Consider the following 20,967-nt stretch of genomic DNA (forward strand, 5'->3'; position numbering starts at 1 on the left):
ATGTCAGGACGCGGAAAAGGTGGAAAAGGATTGGGAAAGGGAGGCGCGAAGAGGCACAGGAAGGTGCTGCGTGACAACATCCAGGACATTACCAAGCCTGCGATCAGGCGTCTTGCCCGCCGTGGTGGAGTCAAGCGAATTTCGGGTCTCATCTACGAGGAGACTCGCGGCGTGCTCAAGGTCTTCCTCGAGAACGTGATCCGCGACGCTGTCACCTACACCGAGCACGCCAAAAGGAAGACGGTCACGGCATTGGACGTCGTCTACGCCCTGAAACGCCAGGGACGCACCCTGTACGGCTTCGGAGGCTAGGCTGCCAGCAACTTTCGGACTTGTCACAAGCGGCAACAACAACAAAATCGGCCCTTTTCAGGGCCACCCATACTTGGCGGGAGAGAATTTTGCGAGAAGGGGCGGCTAGGCTAGGCTAGGCTAGGCTAGGCTAGGCTAGGCTAGGCTAGGCTAGGCCAGGCCCGGGGCCTTAGCGGCGCTCGTTTTTGCGCAGAAATACACTCGTTTCGCGGCCGGCCGCTTGGCCGGTGCGGCGAGATCAAAGCGCTCATTGGCCGAGTGGGAATTTGGCAAACCAATGGGCGCGAGTCCCCGAAGGTATAAAAGTCCGACCGCAAGCTTTCGGCTCGTCAGTCTGACAGCAGCAGCAGCCGACGCAGTAGCAACGAGACAGAGTAGAATGGCACGTACCAAGCAAACAGCTCCCCTCCCCAGACCTCGCGACAGGTGCTCCCTGATCAGGTCGAGCGAGTCGGAGGTCAGAAGAAGGATACGGAGGAGATCGCAACAACATCCCCTCCCCAGACCTCGCGACAGGTGCTCCCTGATCAGGTCGAGCGAGTCGGTGGTCAGAAGAAGAACAAGAAGGAGGAGACAACAACGTCAGCCCCTTCATCGACCTCGCGACAGGTGCTCCCTGATCAGGTCGAGCGAGTCGGTGGTCAGAAGAAGAACAACGAGGAGGAGACAACAACGTCGTCCCCTCCATTGACCTCGCGACAGATGCTCCCTGAAAAGGTTGAGCGAGTCGGTGGTCCAACTACCAACCCCAGGAGTCCGCGGTCGAAGCTCCCAAATATGGTTGAGCAAGCCGGTTCTCCTGGGCCTGCGCCAAGTGCGCCCACGACCTCAACACCCAGGATTACCCAAGGAAATGTGGAAGGGGTCGTCTCCCTGCCGGACACATCGCTTCCAGAGGAGATTATCACCCCACAGGAGGAAGGATACAAGATCGTCCGGAGGAGGAAACGACCAGCAGCGACACCGCCGAAGAACCGGACAAATTGCTGCATTGCAGCGTATGAAGGTAGAAACATGCGTTGTTTGTGCGGCACAATGCACATTAAGTGCAAATGTGGCACTTACGCCACAGAACAGAACTATAAAAGCCCTTCACAGTGCACAAACAAAAAATGTAAACGACTGTTGATACAATGCACTTGTGGAAATTGTTATAACTTAGCGCACGGGGAGCGAATTCTCTGCACATGCAAAGCTCGCATACCGTCAGATTTTAACGCCACATTTTTTTAAAAAAACTGTGTTACCTTATGGTTCCCCTTTTCATTCAAACGTTAAAATGGCGCCGACCAGTTTTCTAAAAATCTGTACGCTGAATGTAAACGGCATTAAACTCGGCACCGCACAAAGGCTCCGCCAGCGGCGGTGTCGCAGTTCTTCTAAACTCCTCTAGTATTTCCATTCTAAATTCTATTTCCGACTCCACCGGTCGTATTATTACGACCGACATATCTACCCGAACCCACACCATCCATATCGTAAACATTTATGCACCCTCCGGCAGTAAAAATCATCAAGCCCGCAACCCCTTTTTCGACTCCCTGTACCCTTACATTAATTCACCTCACCCTATCATCCTAACCGGCGACTTCAACTTGTAGAAAACCCCTCTCTTGACAGATATCCCCCCAGCCATACCCACGCTCCTAATAAAACTCTACAGAACCTTCTAACAACCTTTCACCTGCAGGACTCTTTTCGGTTACTCCACCCCACCTTACGCCAATTCACCCGTCGAGCACCTAACACCCAATCCCGAATCGACCGCATTTACATATCTCCAGCCCTCACCCCAAAACAACACACCTTCCTCCCAACATCCCTTTCAGACCACGACCTTGTAATCCTCACCCTGAACCTAGTCTCTGCCCCACCCAGGGGCAGAGGCACTTGGAAAAACAACGTCAACACCCTTCACGATCCTCACTTCCAAAAACACCTCCGACAACTCTACCCCATATGGAAAACCCTTGCCCCATTCCACCCCAATCCCTTGGACTTCTGGTTGACCCTTAAAGTAAAATTCAAAAAACTTATCCAAAACCACTCAAAACGAATTGCCCAAGAACAGCGTACCCATACCCACAACCTCCAGACCCAACTTAACACCCTTCGGCAAACCCTCAACGACGACCCTTCCTCTGAAAACTACAAAACCTTCCTTGCTGTAAAAAAATCCCTCGCAACTCTCCACCTCGACACCGCCCGATCCCATCTAATTAAATCCCTCGCTTCTGACCCCCATTTCAAACACATGGCAGACAAAACCCTTTACTCACAACTCCTCCCCTCCAAACGACACCCCCCGATAACCGAACTGGAAAACGACCTTGGACTTCCCCTCACCACACCCAAGGAAATGCTTTCCCATACTCACCGCTTTTTTACAGACCTCTACTCGGACCAAAACAAACCTATCCCACCCCCGGACAATATCTTTTTGAAACAACCACTTAACCCCATACCGGAAGACCAAACCCAATTCCTATCCCAACCATTATCGAAAACCGAAATAAAAAATACCATATCCCTTTTCCCAAACGGCAAAACCCCGGGTCCCGACGGTCTCAGTATCGAGTTTTACTCGCTCTACTGGGACCTAATCGGGGCTGACCTCACCCGAGCCCTGGACTATGCGTACCTCAACGCCTATACCCCTTTAGAATTCAACCTTGGACACCTCACCCTAATCCACAAGAAGAACAACCCATCCCTCCTCACAAACTACCGCCCCATATCCCTACTGAACGCCGACCTAAAAATACTACAAAAAACCCTAAACCTCCGCATCAAACCCTTCCTTTCCCAGATAATTTCCCAAAACCAATTTGCACAACCCAATTCGACCACCTCCGACGCCACAACCCTCCTCCGCGACCTATTTCATGAAGCCATATCCCGTTCCTCTGATTCCTTTCTTGTTTCGCTCGACTTCCAAAAAGCCTTTGACTCCATTTCCTACACCTGGTTAAAATTACAACTTACCCGAAAACGTTTTCCCCCTACCTTTGTCAATTACATTCTTTCTCTGCAGACCACCGCTTACTCACACACCCTCCTCAATGGTTTTGCCACAACGGGCTTCCCGATCAGGAGAGGTGGCCGGCAAGGCGACCCGCTGAGCTTGACCCTCTTCCTGATTGCCATCGACCCATTACTCGCTGCCATCCAAAACCACCCTTCGATATCACCTGTCCCAGCCCCTTGTCGAAACACACCAAAAGCAATCGCCTTTGCGGACGACGTCACCCTTGCGGTGGCCGGCTCCCATTCCCTAGAAACATCCTTTCAATTAATATCCCGTTTCACCCTGATTACCGGCTTAGCCCTAAACCCCACCAAAACCCAGGCGATTGCTACCCTCTGCCCCCCAAACTCTCCAAACCTCCCCGATATCAACTGGAACCCGACTGTAATCACCCCTCTCAACATTCCCATCGGCCACCCCAAATCCATCACCGCAGCATGGAGAAACGCCATCTGCTCCCTTAAAGAAACCTCCACGTCCCTCAAACACCCTTTCCTCACCTACGACGCCAAGAGCATTTTAACCAAAACCCTGCTTCTCCCCAAACTCTCATACCTGGCACGAACCTACCCACTTCCACCCACGCAGCGAGAAACAGTCGATGGCATTGTGGTAGACTTCATTTCAGCCTACCCAAATCCTCCCCTCCCAATAAAAACCCTATCCGCACGTCGTGACCTTGGTGGTTACGACGTCGCCAACATTCCCTTATACACAGACATTTTTTTTCTTGCACCCCTACGGAAATACCTATTGCACAGAATTTTTGATACCCCGACAACACCCCAGCTTTCCCTACTCGAGTACCACGTTGGACACCCCATCTCCAGACTTTTTAACCTCCGCACCAGAAACTACCTTCCCCTTTTACCAGACCACTTTGTCGCTACTTGCAAAACTGAACCCAACACAATCCGAACTGTTATCCCCAAAATCCAAACCACTCTACACTAGATTAGTCAACCCTGACCCCGACCCCACGAATCCCACCGATTGGTCCCTCATCCACCACCCAATTCACCCCAACTACATTAAAACCTTCAACTACCGACTGAAACAAAAAACCCTACCCCTACACTGTAAATTCACCATATTCTTTCTTGACAAGGACACAAACTGCTACCTTTGCAACACCCATTTCGAAACCTACGACCACCTTTTCCACACCTGCCCCCAAATACAAAGCCTCCTCACCCTTGCAAAAAAAATCTTCACCAAAACAACCGGAAATCCAACCACCTACTTTGACACCCCCTCCCACTATGAATTTATTAAACCCGACCACCCTTCAGCATCCGAACACACACTTATATCCCTACTGAATTCAACCCTCTCCCATGCGATATCGAAAACCCGTAACAAAATAAAAGCCGAAACCCACTCCATCAGCCCCACACTTGACAAAGACCTAGCCCGATCCCTAATCCGATCTTTACACTCTAAACTTTCTATCCAGCGGAACAGGCCAAACTCTATCCACTTGGAGGTCATGGCCAACGCCGTTAAAGCTATCAATTTGATAAAAATATAAAATAATAAAAAATTAACTGTCGCGCCAAGCCCCAGAACCTTTCCTGTGCTTCAACGCGAGTTTCATGCACTATTTATTGTATTTATATTGCGTATCCCAAAAATCCATTTTGCATAAATCTATTCTTTACGTGTTTTTGCAAATCCGCGTGTAAATATACCATACGGCTTTTGGTCCTCCCATTTATATAAAAACAAGACTCTTATCCCTTCTATTGCGTGTAGCACTTTGTATAACAAGAAATTGTGCTATACGCCTATCTCCACTTTGTGTAGTTGTTTTTCGCCTTTGTGTATTTTTGCGCCTTTGGGCACTTCTCTGCGATTGAATGTGTTTTTTCTCCTGTTTGCACACGTAAAACAGCCTTGTTATGTACTGCCTCTGTGTTTCTTCCTTTCGTGTTAAATTAAAAAAATATCCCCGTATTTTCTTTAGAATTCTACCGCCTTTGTTTACATTTCTCTTTGCGTAAAAAAATCCCCTTGTATGATCTCTATTGTGTTTGTTTATTTTTCGCACTATTTACTATCTCTATATTTAAAATCTCATCGTATGTTTTCTATTGTCGTTGTTTACCTTTCGCTGTATCCACTATTTCTATCTTTAAAATTCCCCTCGTAAGTTTTCTATTGTCTTTGTTTACTTTACGCCGTAGCCACTATTTCTATCCTTAAATTTCCCCTCGTATGTTTTCTATTGTCTTTGTTTACTTTACGCCGCTACTACTATTTCTAGCTTTAAAATTCCCTTTTTCTTTATTTTTCTATCGTCTTTGTTTACTTCTTTGCTGTGTGTACGACTTCCATGTATCTGACCTTTCCTCGTATCCTTTATTTTTTTCCCTTTTTTCCCCTCATATTACACTACGCGCGCACACTATTCTAATTTATACCCTTCTTAATCTATACAGAACGATACGTTAAACAACCACCTATTATACCCACCCACACTTGTAAACTATTAATTCTCTGTCTCTCCTTTTTTTTGACGTATTTTGTTCTTGTATCGTGTTTCTTTTTTCGTAGCGAGTTAAGCGCTCGAATAAAAAAAAAAAAAAAAAAGCAAACAGCTCGCAAGTCAACCGGAGGCAAGGCGCCACGTAAGCAACTGGCCACCAAGGCCGCTCGCAAGAGCGCGCCGGCTACCGGGGGCGTGAAGAAGCCCCATCGGTACAGGCCAGGAACTGTGGCCCTCCGTGAGATCAGTCTGACAGCAGCAGCAGCAGCCGACGCAGCAGCAACAACTAGGTATCTAGTAGCAGCTAGGCAAAGCAGTGTTAACTTTGAGGACCACGTTTTGTTTTCGTGGCTGCCTCCTTTTGTTTTACCGCTCTGTTGCGGTTTTGACTCAAGCTAACGGATATATATTGTGGATTTACGTGGATTACTGGACTTTTGTGGATTACCAAACTCACACCTAGTCTCAAGGAAACTCTGCTACACCTGTGCTCCTCTCAGGAGGTATCCTGAGAGGCCATGTCGGAAAAACCGACGTATGCAAATGCTGCCTCTGCAGGTAGCACTAAAAAAGCAACAGCGAACCAAGCTGCCGCCAAACCTCTTATTTCTCCGGAGCAATGGAGAACAAACGGCGATGTTCGTTTTGAACCGGGTTTGCCGAGGGCCCAGATTTATGAACTTCTGGAAAACTTGAACTTTGATGTCCGGCGCCACCTTGACGCATTAGTACAAACACCTGGCGGAAAAGTAACGTTCAAAGCCCGCACCGAAACCTGGGCCAAACACTTGGCCAAAATTCTGAAAGAGTCGGGCAAGGCGACATACGTTTCACAGTATGGTGACAACGAAGAACGCCTCGTCATGTTGTATGTCCTCCCCCAGTACAGTCTTGAGATGACCAAGGCCATCATCGAAAAATTCACCGATGTTTATCGTTGTTGGCACGCTAGAGACGATCATGGCCTCCTTTCGGGCCGAAGAATATTCATAGTAAACAAGGAGAAATTACACCTCAACCCGATGCCTAAACGCATGTCATTCGATCGCCGACGGATCGACATATCTTATCCTGACCAACCGGAATATTGCCCCCGATGCCGGGAGATCGGACATGGCATCGAAACACACTTCAAACCAACCCAAGCACCACAAACGGAAAGCCCCACACATAATCCCCCTCCTTCAACAAAAGCTCCGGAAGATCCAATTGATGATTACCCACAGCTTGACAATCCACCAGCAACAAGCACCCCCAAACCCCAAAGATCATCCAACCCACCCCCTGACAGACCCCACCCACACCCAGACCTTGGGAAAAACCCAGCCCACAGCGACACACCACAAACAGAAAAAACCCAAGAGGCAGCAGTATATAACGCGGACCAGGATATGGTACTGGTAGGAAACACAATGGAAATTGAAGAAGATGCGGGTGGAGATGGCGAACTTCACGGAGACACAACACAACAGGATCCAAGTAAGCCCACTTCTCTTTTTAATACTAAACGTAAACGCTCGCAGACACATCCTGCGAGCCCAGAACAGGACTTAACAACGACTAGATGTTGCCAAATGCGACTAACAGGTGTTGAAATGCAGTGTAAGTGCAAGCATGTGTTTGTACGCTGCACTTGTGGTCAATGGACTTTAAAGCCAGCATTAAAAGAGTACATTAAATGCCACAAAATGGACTGTCCGAACATCCACCTCAGATGCTTTACGTGTACAAAAACACTAACTGTTCCTCCAGGGGCCTCTACCACATGCACATGTGGAGCTGTTTTACCACAAGATTTCAATGAAACGCTATAGATACCCCCAACCCTAGACAAACCTATGTACCCTCATAAACCCTTGAAAGCCCTATTTTAAGCACCAGAACCCTACGGCAACTATCCCCTTTGTTGTTAGTTTTTTTCCCTTTTCTTCCCTCTTTGCCGGAACTTTGGAAAATCCACTGACAATCACAGAACTGAACACACTGACAAAATCGCTTCCGAAGGGAAAATCTCCTGGACCAGATGGCATTTCCATTGAATTCTACATCCACTTCTGGAAGATAATTGGAGCCGACCTTACATCAGCCCTTAATTTTGTTTACCAAACAGCCTCAATGGAACCAGCTTTTGCTCAAGGCCATATAACTCTCATCGCAAAACGAGACGACCCAACACACCCTTCGCAGTTTCGACCCATCACCCTACTCAATACGGACTACAAGATCCTAAATAAAGCACTAAATCAACGTCTACTCCCTTATTTTGACAACATACTATCAAATTTTCAATACGCAAAGCGAGGCTCTTCAACGACACAAGCCTCAAACATGTTGCGAGATCTTTACACAGAAGCCAGGAGACGGGAAAACAACACTTTATTCGTCTGCATCGATTTTAAAAAAGCTTTTGACAGTCTAGATCACCAATGGATCAATTTTGTTCTTACTACCAAAAACTTTCCTACTCGCTTTCTTAATTATATCAAAGCCTTACAGAGCTCTTCAAGATCGCAAATTTTGATTAATGGAACAATGACGCCCCCCATCTCCATCCAAAAAGGAGTAAGGCAAGGAGACCCCCTTAGCCTTTCCCTTTTCACGATCGCTTTGGACCCTTTATTGGTAAGCATTCAAAGCAACCCAGCAATAAAGATGACCCCCTCACCATCCAGACACACACCCAAAACTGTTGCGTTCGCTGACGACGTCACCTTGGTCACGACGGGCACTACGTCTCTGATCGAAGCGTTTAAAACAATCAAACGCTTTACGTCTCTCACACACCTGAAACTCAACGAAGAAAAGACGCAAGCCTTGGCAGTCATAGAACCACCAGTCCTCCCACATATAGAGCTGAAAATTCAATGGTCCACAAATTCAATCTTTCCATTAAATATACCAATCGGAAAACCAGCCATTATACAACGTGAATGGTCTACGCTGATAGTAAAGTTTAAAGAAAAAATCACGAAACTTGCAGACTCCTTCCTGACAATGGATACCAAAGCGGTCCTAACCAAAACTGTTTTGCTCCCACCTTTTCAAAACTTGCTTCCACCTACCCTATCCCCAATGCCAAACGGGACCAAATAAATGAGTTAATCAGCGGTTTTATGTCCGGGAACAACCACAAGAATTTGAAAATTCCATCACACAGGTTATGCCTACCCAGAGAAGAAGGAGGGTATAATGCAGCCGACATCCCTTGCTACCTGGATGCTTTTTACATCAGAAATGTACAAGAATACCTCCAGCACAGATTATTTGATACTAATACAACTCCACAACTGTCAATAATAGAATACAACATTGGATTCCAACTGTCTACACTTCTGGAACTACGGAAAAGAAACTCACTCCCGCACACACCACATCCATCCCCCCACTACGTTGAAACTCTAAAGATCATAAAAAGATACAACATCTCAACCCAAGCCCCCATATCTCTGCGAGTGAAACCCACATATAACTATATGATAAGTCAACGGAAAACCCATCAACCCTGGATACATCCATCATGGCATCTGATTCACCATCCAATTCTGCCCAACTACCTAAAAACTTTTAATTATAAACTGACGGAAGAAATTATTCCAGTAAAATCCAAACTAATCCCCAATATTCCGGACCTTGACCCAAATTGTACCCTCTGCAGGGTCTCCTACGAGAACATACCCCACCTTTTCTTCCGATGCCCGGTGGTGCAGCCTGCACTAAGACTGATCAGTCAAGTGTTTAGACGCATATCAAGAATTCAAGTGGACATATATAATAACCCAAACTTTATCTACAATATTGCCCCCCCCCAATTGAAGAACCAAGATCTCAAGCACTTTTTGCGGTCCTAAACACCTCACTTCTACACGCAATTTGGAAAACACGAAATAAATCCAAAGACAAACCAACGAGTCAACAAGAAGCAAAAGAGAATCTGATAAGAACAATTAAAAGATCACTCAACTACCGACTCCACACAGAAAGGATACGTTCCTGTCAGAACTACAAAGATTTGAATCTCGTAGCCATCCAAGAAATGGAGAACTGTGACCCCATCTAAAAAACCTGCATGCACACTATATGTGTCCAATTACATATAGATTTAGGCTCCCTTTAACTTTTTGTACCTGTGACAACTTTTTTTTTCTCTTGTTTGCTTATGATTTAGGGTCCTTTTTTAACTTTACTTACGATATCACTCGCCTTATGTTCTACACATAACTAATTTGAGTCAAGCGTTCTTCCCTGTTTTTGCGACTCTTCCGTCGCACGCACCACGCAACTTCCGAAACACATACTATCTGTGTCCTACACCGGCTTCCCTAAACTTGTTGTACCTATGACAACTTGTTCTTTTGCGTATGATGTAGTGTCTCTTATTAACTTTACTTACGCCTTTACTCGTTATATATTTTGCGCGAAACATATTGACTTCTGTGCCTTTTCCTCTTTTGTGTTCCTTCTGTTGCACGCTCCATGGGTAAATTACACACTATCTGTGTCAAATTATACACAGAATCAGTGTCCTTGAAACCACCTGTAAATCGGACCAACGCGCCACCTTATGCTGAGTTTTCCCTTTATTGTGCGATCTAATGTGACACAAATAAAAACAAAACAGGGCATGATGACAACAAGACCATAGCAAGGGTGTGGCAATTGCTATTACCCGAAAATTCGCTAGGTCTCTCTGAGTCCCTGCGGACAAAAAAAAACCAAGCAAACAGCTCGCAAGTCAACCGGAGGCAAGGCGCCACGTAAGCAACTGGCCACCAAGGCCGCTCGCAAGAGCGCGCCGGCTACCGGGGGCGTGAAGAAGCCCCATCGGTACAGGCCAGGAACTGTGGCCCTCCGTGAGATCAGGCGTTACCAGAAGTCGACCGAGCTTCTCATCCGCAAGCTGCCCTTCCAGCGGCTGGTACGCGAGATCGCTCAGGACTTCAAGACCGACCTGCGCTTCCAGAGCAGCGCCGTGATGGCTCTGCAGGAGGCCAGCGAGGCCTACCTGGTCGGCCTCTTCGAGGACACCAACTTGTGCGCGATCCACGCCAAGCGCGTCACCATCATGCCAAAGGACATCCAGCTCGCACGCCGCATCCGCGGGGAGCGCGCGTAAGAAGCGGCACACCAACAACCAAAACGGCTCTTTTCAGAGCCACCTAAACCCTTGCGAAAGAGATACTTGACTTGTTTCGGGGGCCGGCGCGTCGTGCCATTTTTTTTACAGCGTAAGTAAACGCTTGCCTGCGATGTGCGCGGCAAAAACAGGAACATGGCCGCCGCCGGCTAGTCTCTTTTGCCGTGTTTCGAAATGGCATTTCGTTTCGTTGGGTGAAATTCAATTGCGCGAGGACAGTTGCTCGCTGGAGCATGAATGACGCACATTAAAGGCTCGTTTCGCCCGGAGCCGGAGCCCTGGTCGAACTCGACGACAAAGGCAACAGGGTGCACAGTGACGTCATGTAGGGCTGTGTTGTGAAATTGGAATGCGGTTTCAATTGGTCGAAATAGTTTGCCATCGCAAAAATTGGGCAAAGGCTACAAGGAAGACATTCGTTCGGGGCGAGCAATGCACGGTCCCGGGCCGCAGCGGGGGGGGCGGCCATCTTGAAATCTCTTTTGCGAAAAATTCGGGTGGCTCTGAAAAGAGCCGTTTTTCGGTTTGCACCACGTACGAGACAGGGGCGACGATTTAGGCTTTCTTGGAGGTCTTCTTTGGCAGAAGGACGGCCTGGATATTGGGCAGGACGCCGCCCTGCGCAACGGTGACTCCGCTGAGCAGCTTGTTCAGCTCCTCGTCGTTGCGGATGGCCAACTGCAGGTGGCGCGGGATGATGCGGGTCTTCTTGTTGTCGCGGGCTGCGTTGCCGGCCAACTCGAGAACCTCGGCGCTTAGGTATTCGAGCACTGCGGCCAGATAGACGGGCGCGCCAGCTCCCACCCGGTCCTAGTAGTTACCGTTGCGCAAAAGCCTGTGCACACGACCGACTGGAAACTGCAGACCAGCGCGCGACGATCGGCTTTTGGGCTTTGCTTTGGACTTACCGCCACCTTTACCACGTCCTGACATATACCACAACGGAAACAGCAACGTTATCATCGAACACATCATCAGGATACAGTAAAGGCTATTGATAGATTTCGATTCTTTTACTGACCAGACGAGTTTGTTCTTGTAACATTTTTGTTTAGATAGTACGTTCTCTTCACTTTTTTCTGGGTGAATTGAACACACATAAACAGTCCTTTTCAGGACTACCCTGCAGCCTTGTTTTCAGTTTTGGATTTGAGGCAGCTTTTGTTAGTTTCATGTGGGTAACTTGTTTACAAGTTTCCCCAGAAATTTCATTGTTCTTGTCCGCTTGCAAGCGGTTCGAGGAAGGTTTTCTTTGTTTAGAGAAGCCGCTTGTTGCTGTTTCCCGCTTTCACACGGGTTCGTGCAACTTCACACCGGTTGGTGCAGCCTTTTCTTTGTTTGAGGTTAGTTCTTGTTGTGGCTTTTACAGCAGCCCAGTATGTCCTACGCTGCCGCCACAAAGAAGAGTTTGGCTCCCACAGCCACCACTGCAAATGAAGGTCAAGAGCCTTTCGCTTTCGACCGAAATGTCGAGGTGGAAGCCCGCTTTAACCCTGGCCTGAAAAGACAGGAGATTTACGAAGTTTTACGGGCTATCAGGTTCAATTTTCGAGCCGACTTGGACGGCATCATTCAACTGCCGAAGGGCCGAGTTACTTTTTATTGTAGCACGGAGGCGAAGGCCAAAGATCTAGCGGTCGCTCTGACCAACAGCCAAAGGGCGGATTACGCCACAGCCTACGCTGACAATCTAGTGAAGGTTGTCATGTCTCGCTGTCCCCCAGGGATTGATATGCGAGAAATCGTGGATTATTTGGACAGAACGTACGCTCCAGTCGAGCGTTCTTACAGAGTTAAAGACCCGATGAGCAAGTCTCTGGGGGAAACGGGCTTTCTTTATGAAGAGATCCGTTCTCGCGGAAAACCCCATCCCAGAAAGCATCTTTCTAGGAAAGTGGTCAGTGTTAATGTTCTACACTGGCCAACCACGGGCTTGTGCCTATTGTCAGATCGTAGGCCATAAGAAGGAGGAATGCTCGTCGCTGCTGGAGCGTCAGGCACAGCAAACCCAAGAACAGCCTGATGTTCCAGCTGAAGCACCGGAGGAGATCGGAACAACATCCCCTCCCCAGACCTCGCGACAGGTGCTCCCTGGTCAGGTTGAGCGACTCGGTGGTCTAGCCACGGAAACGGAGGAGATCGCAACAACATCCCCTCCCCAGACCTCGCGACAGGTGCTCCCTGATCAGGTCGAGCGAGTCGGAGGTCAGAAGAAGGATACGGAGGAGATCGCAACAACATCCCCTCCCCAGACCTCGCGACAGGTGCTCCCTGATCAGGTCGAGCGAGTCGGTGGTCAGAAGAAGAACAAGAAGGAGGAGGAGACAACAACGTCAGCCCCTTCATCGACCTCGCGACAGGTGCTCCCTGATCAGGTCGAGCGAGTCGGTGTTCAGAAGAAGAACAACGAGGAGGAGACAACAACGTCGGCCTCTCCATTGACCTCGCGACAGGTGCTCCCTGAAAAGGTTAAGCGAGTCGGTGGTCCAACTACCAACCCCAGGAGTCCGCGGTCGAAGCTCCCAAATATGGTTGAGCAAGCCGGTTCTCCTGGGCCTGCGCCAAGTGCGCCCACGACCTCAACACCCAGGATTACCCAAGGAAATGAGGAAGGGGTCGTCTCCCTTCCGGACACATCGCTTCCAGAGGAGATCATCACCCCACAGGAGGAAGGATACAAGATCGTCCGGAGGAGGAAACGACCAGCAGCGACACCGCCGAAGAACCGGACAAATTGCTGCCTTACAGCATACGAAGGTAGAAACATGCGTTGTTTGTGCGGCACAATGCACATTAAGTGCAAATGTGGCACTTACGCCACAGAACAGAACTATAAAAGCCCATCGCAGTGTACTAATAAAAAGTGTAAAAGACTGCTAATACAATGCACTTGCGGAAATTGTTATAATTTAGCGCGCGATGAACGAATTCTCTGCTCATGCAAAGCTCGCATACCGTCAGATTTTAACGCCACATTTTTTTTAAAAAACTGTGTTACCTTATGGTTCCCCTTTTCATTCAAACGTTAAAATGGCGCCGACCAGTTTTCTAAAAATCTGTACGCTGAATGTAAACGGCATAGGCCAGGCCTCCAAACGCCACGCCCTGTTCCGTCATCTGTCCTCTTTAAACTTTGACCTTTTTTGCCTCCAAGAAACCCACTCTACCCCCCAAACCGAATCCCTGTGGAAGTCCGAATGGACTTCCGGCCCCATCCTCTTAAACTCGGCACCGCACAAAGGCTCCGCCAGCGGCGGTGTCGCAGTTCTTCTAAACTCCTCTAGTATTTCCATTCTAAATTCTATTTCCGACTCCACCGGTCGTATTATTACGACCGACATATCTACCCGAACCCACACCATCCATATCGTAAACATTTATGCACCCTCCGGCAGTAAAAATCATCAAGCCCGCAACACCTTTTTCGACTCCCTGTACCCTTACATTAATTCACCTCACCCTATCATCCTAACCGGCGACTTCAACTGTGTAGAAAAACCCTCTCTTGACAGATATCCCCCCAGCCATACCCACCCTCCTAATAAAACTCTACAGAACCTTCTAACAACCTTTCACCTGCAGGACTCTTTTCGGTTACTCCACCCCACCTTACGCCAATTCACCCGTCGAGCACCTAACACCCAATCCCGAATCGACCGCATTTACATATCTCCAGCCCTCACCCCAAAACAACACACCTTCCTCCCAACATCCCTTTCAGACCACGACCTTGTAATCCTCACCCTGAACCTAGTCTCTGCCCCACCCAGGGGCAGAGGCACTTGGAAAAACAACGTCAACACCCTTCACGATCCTCACTTCCAAAAACACCTCCGACAACTCTACCCCGTATGGAAAACCCTTGCCCCATTCCACCCCAATCCCTTGGACTTCTGGTTGACCCTTAAAGTAAAATTCAAAAAACTTATCCAAACCCACTCAAAACGAATTGCCCAAGAACAGCGTACCCATACCCACAACCTCCAGACCCAACTTAACACCCTTCGGCAAACCCTCAACGACGACCCTTCCTCTGAAAACTACAAAACCTTCCTTGCTGTAAAAAAATCCCTCGCAACTCTCCACCTCGACACCGCCCGATCCCATCTAATTAAATCCCTCGCTTCTGACCCCCATTTCAAACACATGGCAGACAAAACCCTTTACTCACAACTCCTCCCCTCCAAACGACACCCCCCGATAACCGAACTGGAAAACGACCTTGGACTTCCCCTCACCACACCCAAGGAAATGCTTTCCCATACTCACCGCTTTTTTACAGACCTCTACTCGGACCAAAACAAACCTATCCCACCCCCGGACAATATCTTTTTGAAACAACCACTTAACCCCATACCGGAAGACCAAACCCAATTCCTATCCCAACCATTATCGAAAACCGAAATAAAAACTACCATATCCCTTTTCCCAAACGGCAAAACCCCGGGTCCCGACGGTCTCAGTGTCGAGTTTTACTCGCTCTACTGGGACCTAATCGGGGCTGACCTCACCCGAGCCCTGGACTATGCGTACCTCAACGCCTATACCCCTTTAGAATTCAACCTTGGACACCTCACCCTAATCCATAAGAAGAACAACCCATCCCTCCTCACAAACTACCGCCCCATATCCCTCCTGAACGCCGACCTAAAAATACTACAAAAAACCCTAAACCTCCGCATCAAACCCTTCCTTTCCCAGATAATTTCCCAAAACCAATTTGCACAACCCAATTCGACCACTTCCGACGCCACAACCCTCCTCCGCGACCTATTTCATGAAGCCATATCCTGTTCCTCTGATTCCTTTTTTTGTTTCGCTCGACTTCGAAAAAGCCTTTGACTCCATTTCCTACACCTGGTTAAAATTACAACTTACCCGAAAACGTTTTCCCCCTACCTTTGTCAATTACATTCTTTCTCTGCAGACCACCGCTTACTCAATGGTTTTGCCACAACGGGCTTCCCGATCAGGAGAGGTGGCCGGCAAGGCGACCCGCTGAGCTTGACCCTCTTCCTGATTGCCATCGACCCATTACTCGCTGCCATCCAAAACCACCCTTCGATATCACCTGTCCCAGCCCCTTGTCGAAACACACCAAAAGCAATCGCCTTTGCGGACGACGTCACCCTTGCGGTGGCCGGCTCCCATTCCCTAGAAACATCCTTTCAATTAATATCCCGTTTCACCCTGATTACCGGCTTAGCCCTAAACCCCACCAAAACCCAGGCGATTGCTACCCTCTGCCCCCCAAACTCTCCAAACCTCCCCGATATCAACTGGAACCCGACTGTAATCACCCCTCTCAACATTCCCATCGGCCACCCCAAATCCATCACCGCAGCATGGAGAAACGCCATCTGCTCCCTTAAAGAAACCTCCACGTCCCTCAAACACCCTTTCCTCACCTACGACGCCAAGAGCATTTTAACCAAAACCCTGCTTCTCCCCAAACTCTCATACCTGGCACGAACCTACCCACTTCCACCCACGCAGCGAGAAACAGTCGATGGCATTGTGGTAGACTTCATTTCAGCCTACCCAAATCCTCCCCTCCCAATAAAAACCCTATCCGCACGTCGTGACCTTGGTGGTTACGACGTCGCCAACATTCCCTTATACACAGACATTTTTTTTCTTGCACCCCTACGGAAATACCTATTGCACAGAATTTTTGATACCCCGACAACACCCCAGCTTTCCCTACTCGAGTACCACGTTGGACACCCCATCTCCAGACTTTTTAACCTCCGCACCAGAAACTACCTTCCCCCTTTTACCAGACCACTTTGTCGCTACTTGCAAAACTGAACCCAACACAATCCGAACTGTTATCCCCAAAATCCAAACCACTCTACACTAGATTAGTCAACCCTGACCCCGACCCCACGAATCCCACCGATTGGTCCCTCATCCACCACCCAATTCACCCCAACTACATTAAAACCTTCAACTACCGACTGAAACAAAAAACCCTACCCCTACACTGTAAATTCACCATATTCTTTCTTGACAAGGACACAAACTGCTACCTTTGCAACACCCATTTCGAAACCTACGACCACCTTTTCCACACCTGCCCCCAAATACAAAGCCTCCTCACCCTTGCAAAAAAAATCTTCACCAAAACAACCGGAAATCCAACCACCTACTTTGACACCCCCTCCCACTATGAATTTATTAAACCCGACCACCCTTCAGCATCCGAACACACACTTATATCCCTACTGAATTCAACCCTCTCCCATGCGATATGGAAAACCCGTAACAAAATAAAAGCCGAAACCCACTCCATCAGCCCCACACTTGACAAAGACCTAGCCCGATCCCTAATCCGATCTTTACACTCTAAACTTTCTATCCAGCGGAACAGGCCAAACTCTATCCACTTGGAGGTCATGGCCAACGCCGTTAAAGCTATCAATTTGATAAAAATATAAAATAATAAAGAATTAACTGTCCCGCCAAGCCCCAGAACCTTTCCTGTGCTTCAACACAAGTTTCATGCACTATTTATTGTATTTATATTGCGTATCCCAAAAATCCATTTTGCATAAATCTATTCTTTACGTGTTTTTGCAAATCCGCGTGTAAATATACCATACGGCTTTTGGTCCTCCCATTTATATGAAAACAAGACTCTTATCCCTTCTATTGCGTGTAGCACTTTGTATAACAAGAAATTGTGCTATACGCCTATCTCCACTTTGTGTAGTTGTTTTTCGCCTTTGTGTATTTTTGCGCCTTTGGGCACTTCTCTGCGATTGAATGTGTTTTTTCTCCTGTTTGCACACGTAAAACAGCCTTGTTATGTACTGCCTCTGTGTTTCTTCCTTTCGTGTTAAATTAAAAAAATATCCCCGTATTTTCTTTAGAATTCTACCGCCTTTGTTTACATTTCTCTTTGCGTAAAAAAATCCCCTTGTATGATCTCTATTGTGTTTGTTTATTTTTCGCCCTATTTACTATCTCTATATTTAAAATCTCATCGTATGTTTTCTATTGTCGTTGTTTACCTTTCGCTGTATCCACTATTTCTATCTTTAAAATTCCCCTCGTAAGTTTTCTATTGTCTTTGTTTACTTTACGCCGTAGCCACTATTTCTATCCTTAAAATTCCCCTCGTATGTTTTCTATTGTCTTTGTTTACTTTACGCCGCTACTACTATTTCTAGCTTTAAAATTCCCTTTTTCTTTATTTTTCTATCGTCTTTGTTTACTTCTTTGCTGTGTGTACGACTTCCATGTATCTGACCTTTCCTCGTATCCTTTATTTATTGATTATTATTTTTATATACCTTTATTCCCCTCAAGTTACACTACGCGCACACTATTCTAATTTATACCCTTCTTAATCTATACAGAAAGATACGTTAAACAACCACCTATTGTACCCACCCACACTTGTAAACTATTAACTCTCTGTCTCTCCCTTTTTTTGTTGACGTATTTTGTTCTTGTATCGTCACGGGAAGCCACCAAAGAAATAAAGTCAGCGTTGCAAGCTGCTTTTCACAAATCCGGATTAAAGCTAACATTTCGGGAATTTTCCAATAGAGATTGGAAAGAGAGTGTGGAATTTCTTGATGTTTTGCACTGCTATTCAAGTGTTACAAAGTTACATTTCGTCACCAAAGACCACGTGAAAGAAACAAGCAAACACCGTTGCTTCCTGCACGGAACTTCCCATCACCCTTCACATGTATTTCGGGGCATTGTGTTGGGTGAGGCCAGTAGATTAAGAAGGCTGAATGAGTTGGACAAAGACTATTTCACCAGTCTGGAACGACTCAGGGAAAAGTGCCAAAGATCTGCGTTTCCCGAACGCATTACAGAACAGTGTTTAAGTGTTTCGAAAACTTGGATGAAACGGTTCGCGTCACCAACTTGTCGATCCAGCAAACCAAGGATAGCTTGGGGTACAGCTTTCCCACAGGCAGCTAAGGAAAGGGACTTACAACTTTCCGCGACTGTAGTTTATAAAAGAGCAAGTACCCTGGGGAACCTTCTGACTAATTACAGAAGCTTGGCCCATGCACCACAATAGCCCGTCGGCCAGTCGCGCCCTTGCGAAAAGTGTGCTTTGTGTGGCAATCATGGCAGTCATAAGAGCATGGTTTATAAACAGCGCAAATTCACAACACACGGACAAGTTTTAGAATTGAAACAAGACCTGGACTGCAAGTGCTACGGCATATATGCGGCTACTTGCAACATATGCAGCGCACAATACATTGGACAAACAAAAAACCGGTTTAGCACCCGTTGGACACATCACAGATCCACATGGAAAGAACACAAAGTAAATGAGGAAAATGACAATGCAGCATTCAGACATGGGGCAATTCGTATTCGTCATTCCTACACAGGTTTTGGCACCTTCGTGCTGTATTCGAATGATTTTGGCTTTCGTTCGATAGTGCATGAATACAATTCGAATAGCTGAAGTTAACTTTTGAACCAACAATTCATGAATACAAAAACTTGAGTAAATTTATTCGAATACAATTCGAATTGTAGGTTTTTGCCAACCTAAGAATTTGCAAATTCGAATACACGATATTTTTTACGAAGACAATTCGAATTGTTGTCGGCCTTTGGCAAGGTAACAATTCGTAAAATCGAATACATGACTACATTTGTACGAATGCCATTCGAATTGTTGTCAGCCTTTGGCAACGTAAGATACGTAAAATCGAATACATGACTACATTTTTACGAATACAATTCGAATTGTCGATTACCTCCAGACTAGAAGTAGTCGAGAATATTTTGCTACATATTTTTGCCAAATAGATTCGAATACAATTCAAATTGGCAGTGAATGTGACCTGATTTGACAAGTTTTTGTTTATGTTACGAAACAATGACATATAGAAGTTTAATTGTGACGTTACATAAATGGAATTGTGTTACAAAGCTTACAACATTGGGTTGTTCTCAGCACATGACAGGTGTAGCGTGTTCATGAAGCAAACATTTCACGTAAATTTGGTGAAGTTTTTATAACGGAGACTTAAATCAGTCAAGCTAATGTGGCAAAAAAGCTCGTTGATTTACATTTTTACCAATAAATTTGCAATTCATAAACCCATGTTACTTTTTGATCGAATACCTTTTAAGTTTCGGGGCATTTTATTTCTTTTATTTTCCGCAACTACAAATATCCAAATCGGTGCATTCGAATGTTATTCGAATTGTTTGCTTCTTACAACAACTGAACAATTCGTGAATACAAATAACTAGAACTATTAATTCGAATACAATTCGGATTGCTTCATCTCAAAAAGTAAGTATTCATGAATACGAATACACGCTTGGGGTTTATTCGAATTACACGTTGTTGTTTTTTGGTCAACTATTCATGAATACTAATACTTAACATGCTTTATTCGAATACAATTCGAATTGCTGCCACCTTAACATTACGAAACAATTCGTGAATGCGAATACCTGACTCGCATTATTCGAATACAATTCGAATTGCCGAACTTTAAAAAGTGCGTAGAATTCATGAATACGAATACATGCCTTGGTTTATTCGAATAGTATTCGAATTACTTGTCGTTGTAGTTTGGTCAACAATTCATCAATTCGAATACAGTCATGCAGGTATTCGTAAAGTATTCGAATACAGGACGCGTGTATTCGACCCCATGTCTGGCAGCATTATTGCACCACTACGCCACAAAACACACAGCAGTTTTTTCAACACACCCCGACATAGCACAATGTTTTAGCGTAACGTTTCTACAGCAGCCGGCACCTAAAGACCTGGATGCATGTGAAGCCAAGTGGCTTAAAAACACAGGCCACCATCAATATTCAAAAAATGGTTTTACCTAGATTGCGCTGATCCGCAGTTTTATTTCTAATCTTGCGCGTGTCTGTTGACGTTATCTTTTTCCGTTTTACGCCTCTCACCTTTTCTCCTTTTTTCCGCCGTTGCGTCTGTTTTTCGTCCTTGTTACATTTACGCTTTTGTGCTCGTGTAGACTGTGTTAA

The 20,967-nt window shown here is 46.6% G+C and overlaps 3 protein-coding genes and 1 pseudogene across 3 annotated transcripts; 3 read left to right on the forward strand and 1 right to left on the reverse strand.

Annotated features, from left to right (window-relative positions):
• On the forward strand, window positions 1–316 carry LOC145232125 (histone H4-like). Its single transcript, XM_080096639.1, has one exon. It carries the CDS (start codon window positions 1–3, stop codon window positions 310–312), a length of 312 nt encoding a protein of 103 aa, XP_079952765.1. The 3' UTR covers window positions 313–316.
• Window positions 317–10,164: 9,848 nt separating this feature from the next.
• LOC145234343 (histone H3-like) lies at window positions 10,165–11,956 on the forward strand. Its single transcript, XM_080099080.1, has 2 exons — window positions 10,165–10,305; window positions 10,510–11,956. The coding sequence occupies exons 1-2, from the start codon at window positions 10,165–10,167 to the stop codon at window positions 10,939–10,941; spliced, it is 573 nt and encodes a 190-aa protein (XP_079955206.1). The 3' UTR covers window positions 10,942–11,956.
• On the reverse strand, window positions 11,518–11,895 carry LOC145234344 (histone H2A-like). The gene is made up of 2 exons (XM_080099081.1): window positions 11,815–11,895; window positions 11,518–11,772 (listed from the first exon to the last, which is right to left on the reverse strand). Exons 1-2 carry the CDS (start codon window positions 11,893–11,895, stop codon window positions 11,518–11,520), a joined length of 336 nt encoding a protein of 111 aa, XP_079955207.1.
• Window positions 11,957–18,545: 6,589 nt separating the features above from the next.
• LOC145232126 (uncharacterized) lies at window positions 18,546–20,939 on the forward strand (annotated as a pseudogene).
• Window positions 20,940–20,967: the final 28 nt, after the last annotated feature.

This window comes from Phallusia mammillata, chromosome 6 (assembly GCF_965637545.1).
Source record: "Phallusia mammillata chromosome 6, kaPhaMamm4.hap1.1, whole genome shotgun sequence".
Classification (NCBI taxonomy): Eukaryota; Metazoa; Chordata; class Ascidiacea; order Phlebobranchia; family Ascidiidae; genus Phallusia; species Phallusia mammillata.

Bases quoted from the DNA above. Each gene is read 5' to 3' on its own strand.
- LOC145234344 (XM_080099081.1), bottom strand. From the start codon at position 11,895: ATGTCAGGACGTGGTAAAGGTGGCGGTAAGTCCAAAGCAAAGCCCAAA. The intron at 11,773-11,814 runs GTCGGTCGTGTG...GGTAACTACTAG, and splicing joins GCGCTGGTCTGCAGTTTCCA to GACCGGGTGGGAGCTGGCGC.
- LOC145234343 (XM_080099080.1), top strand. From the start codon at position 10,165: ATGACAACTTGTTCTTTTGCGTATGATGTAGTGTCTCTTATTAACTTT. The intron at 10,306-10,509 runs GTAAATTACACA...AAAATTCGCTAG, and splicing joins TTCTGTTGCACGCTCCATGG to GTCTCTCTGAGTCCCTGCGG.
- LOC145232125 (XM_080096639.1), top strand. From the start codon at position 1: ATGTCAGGACGCGGAAAAGGTGGAAAAGGATTGGGAAAGGGAGGCGCG.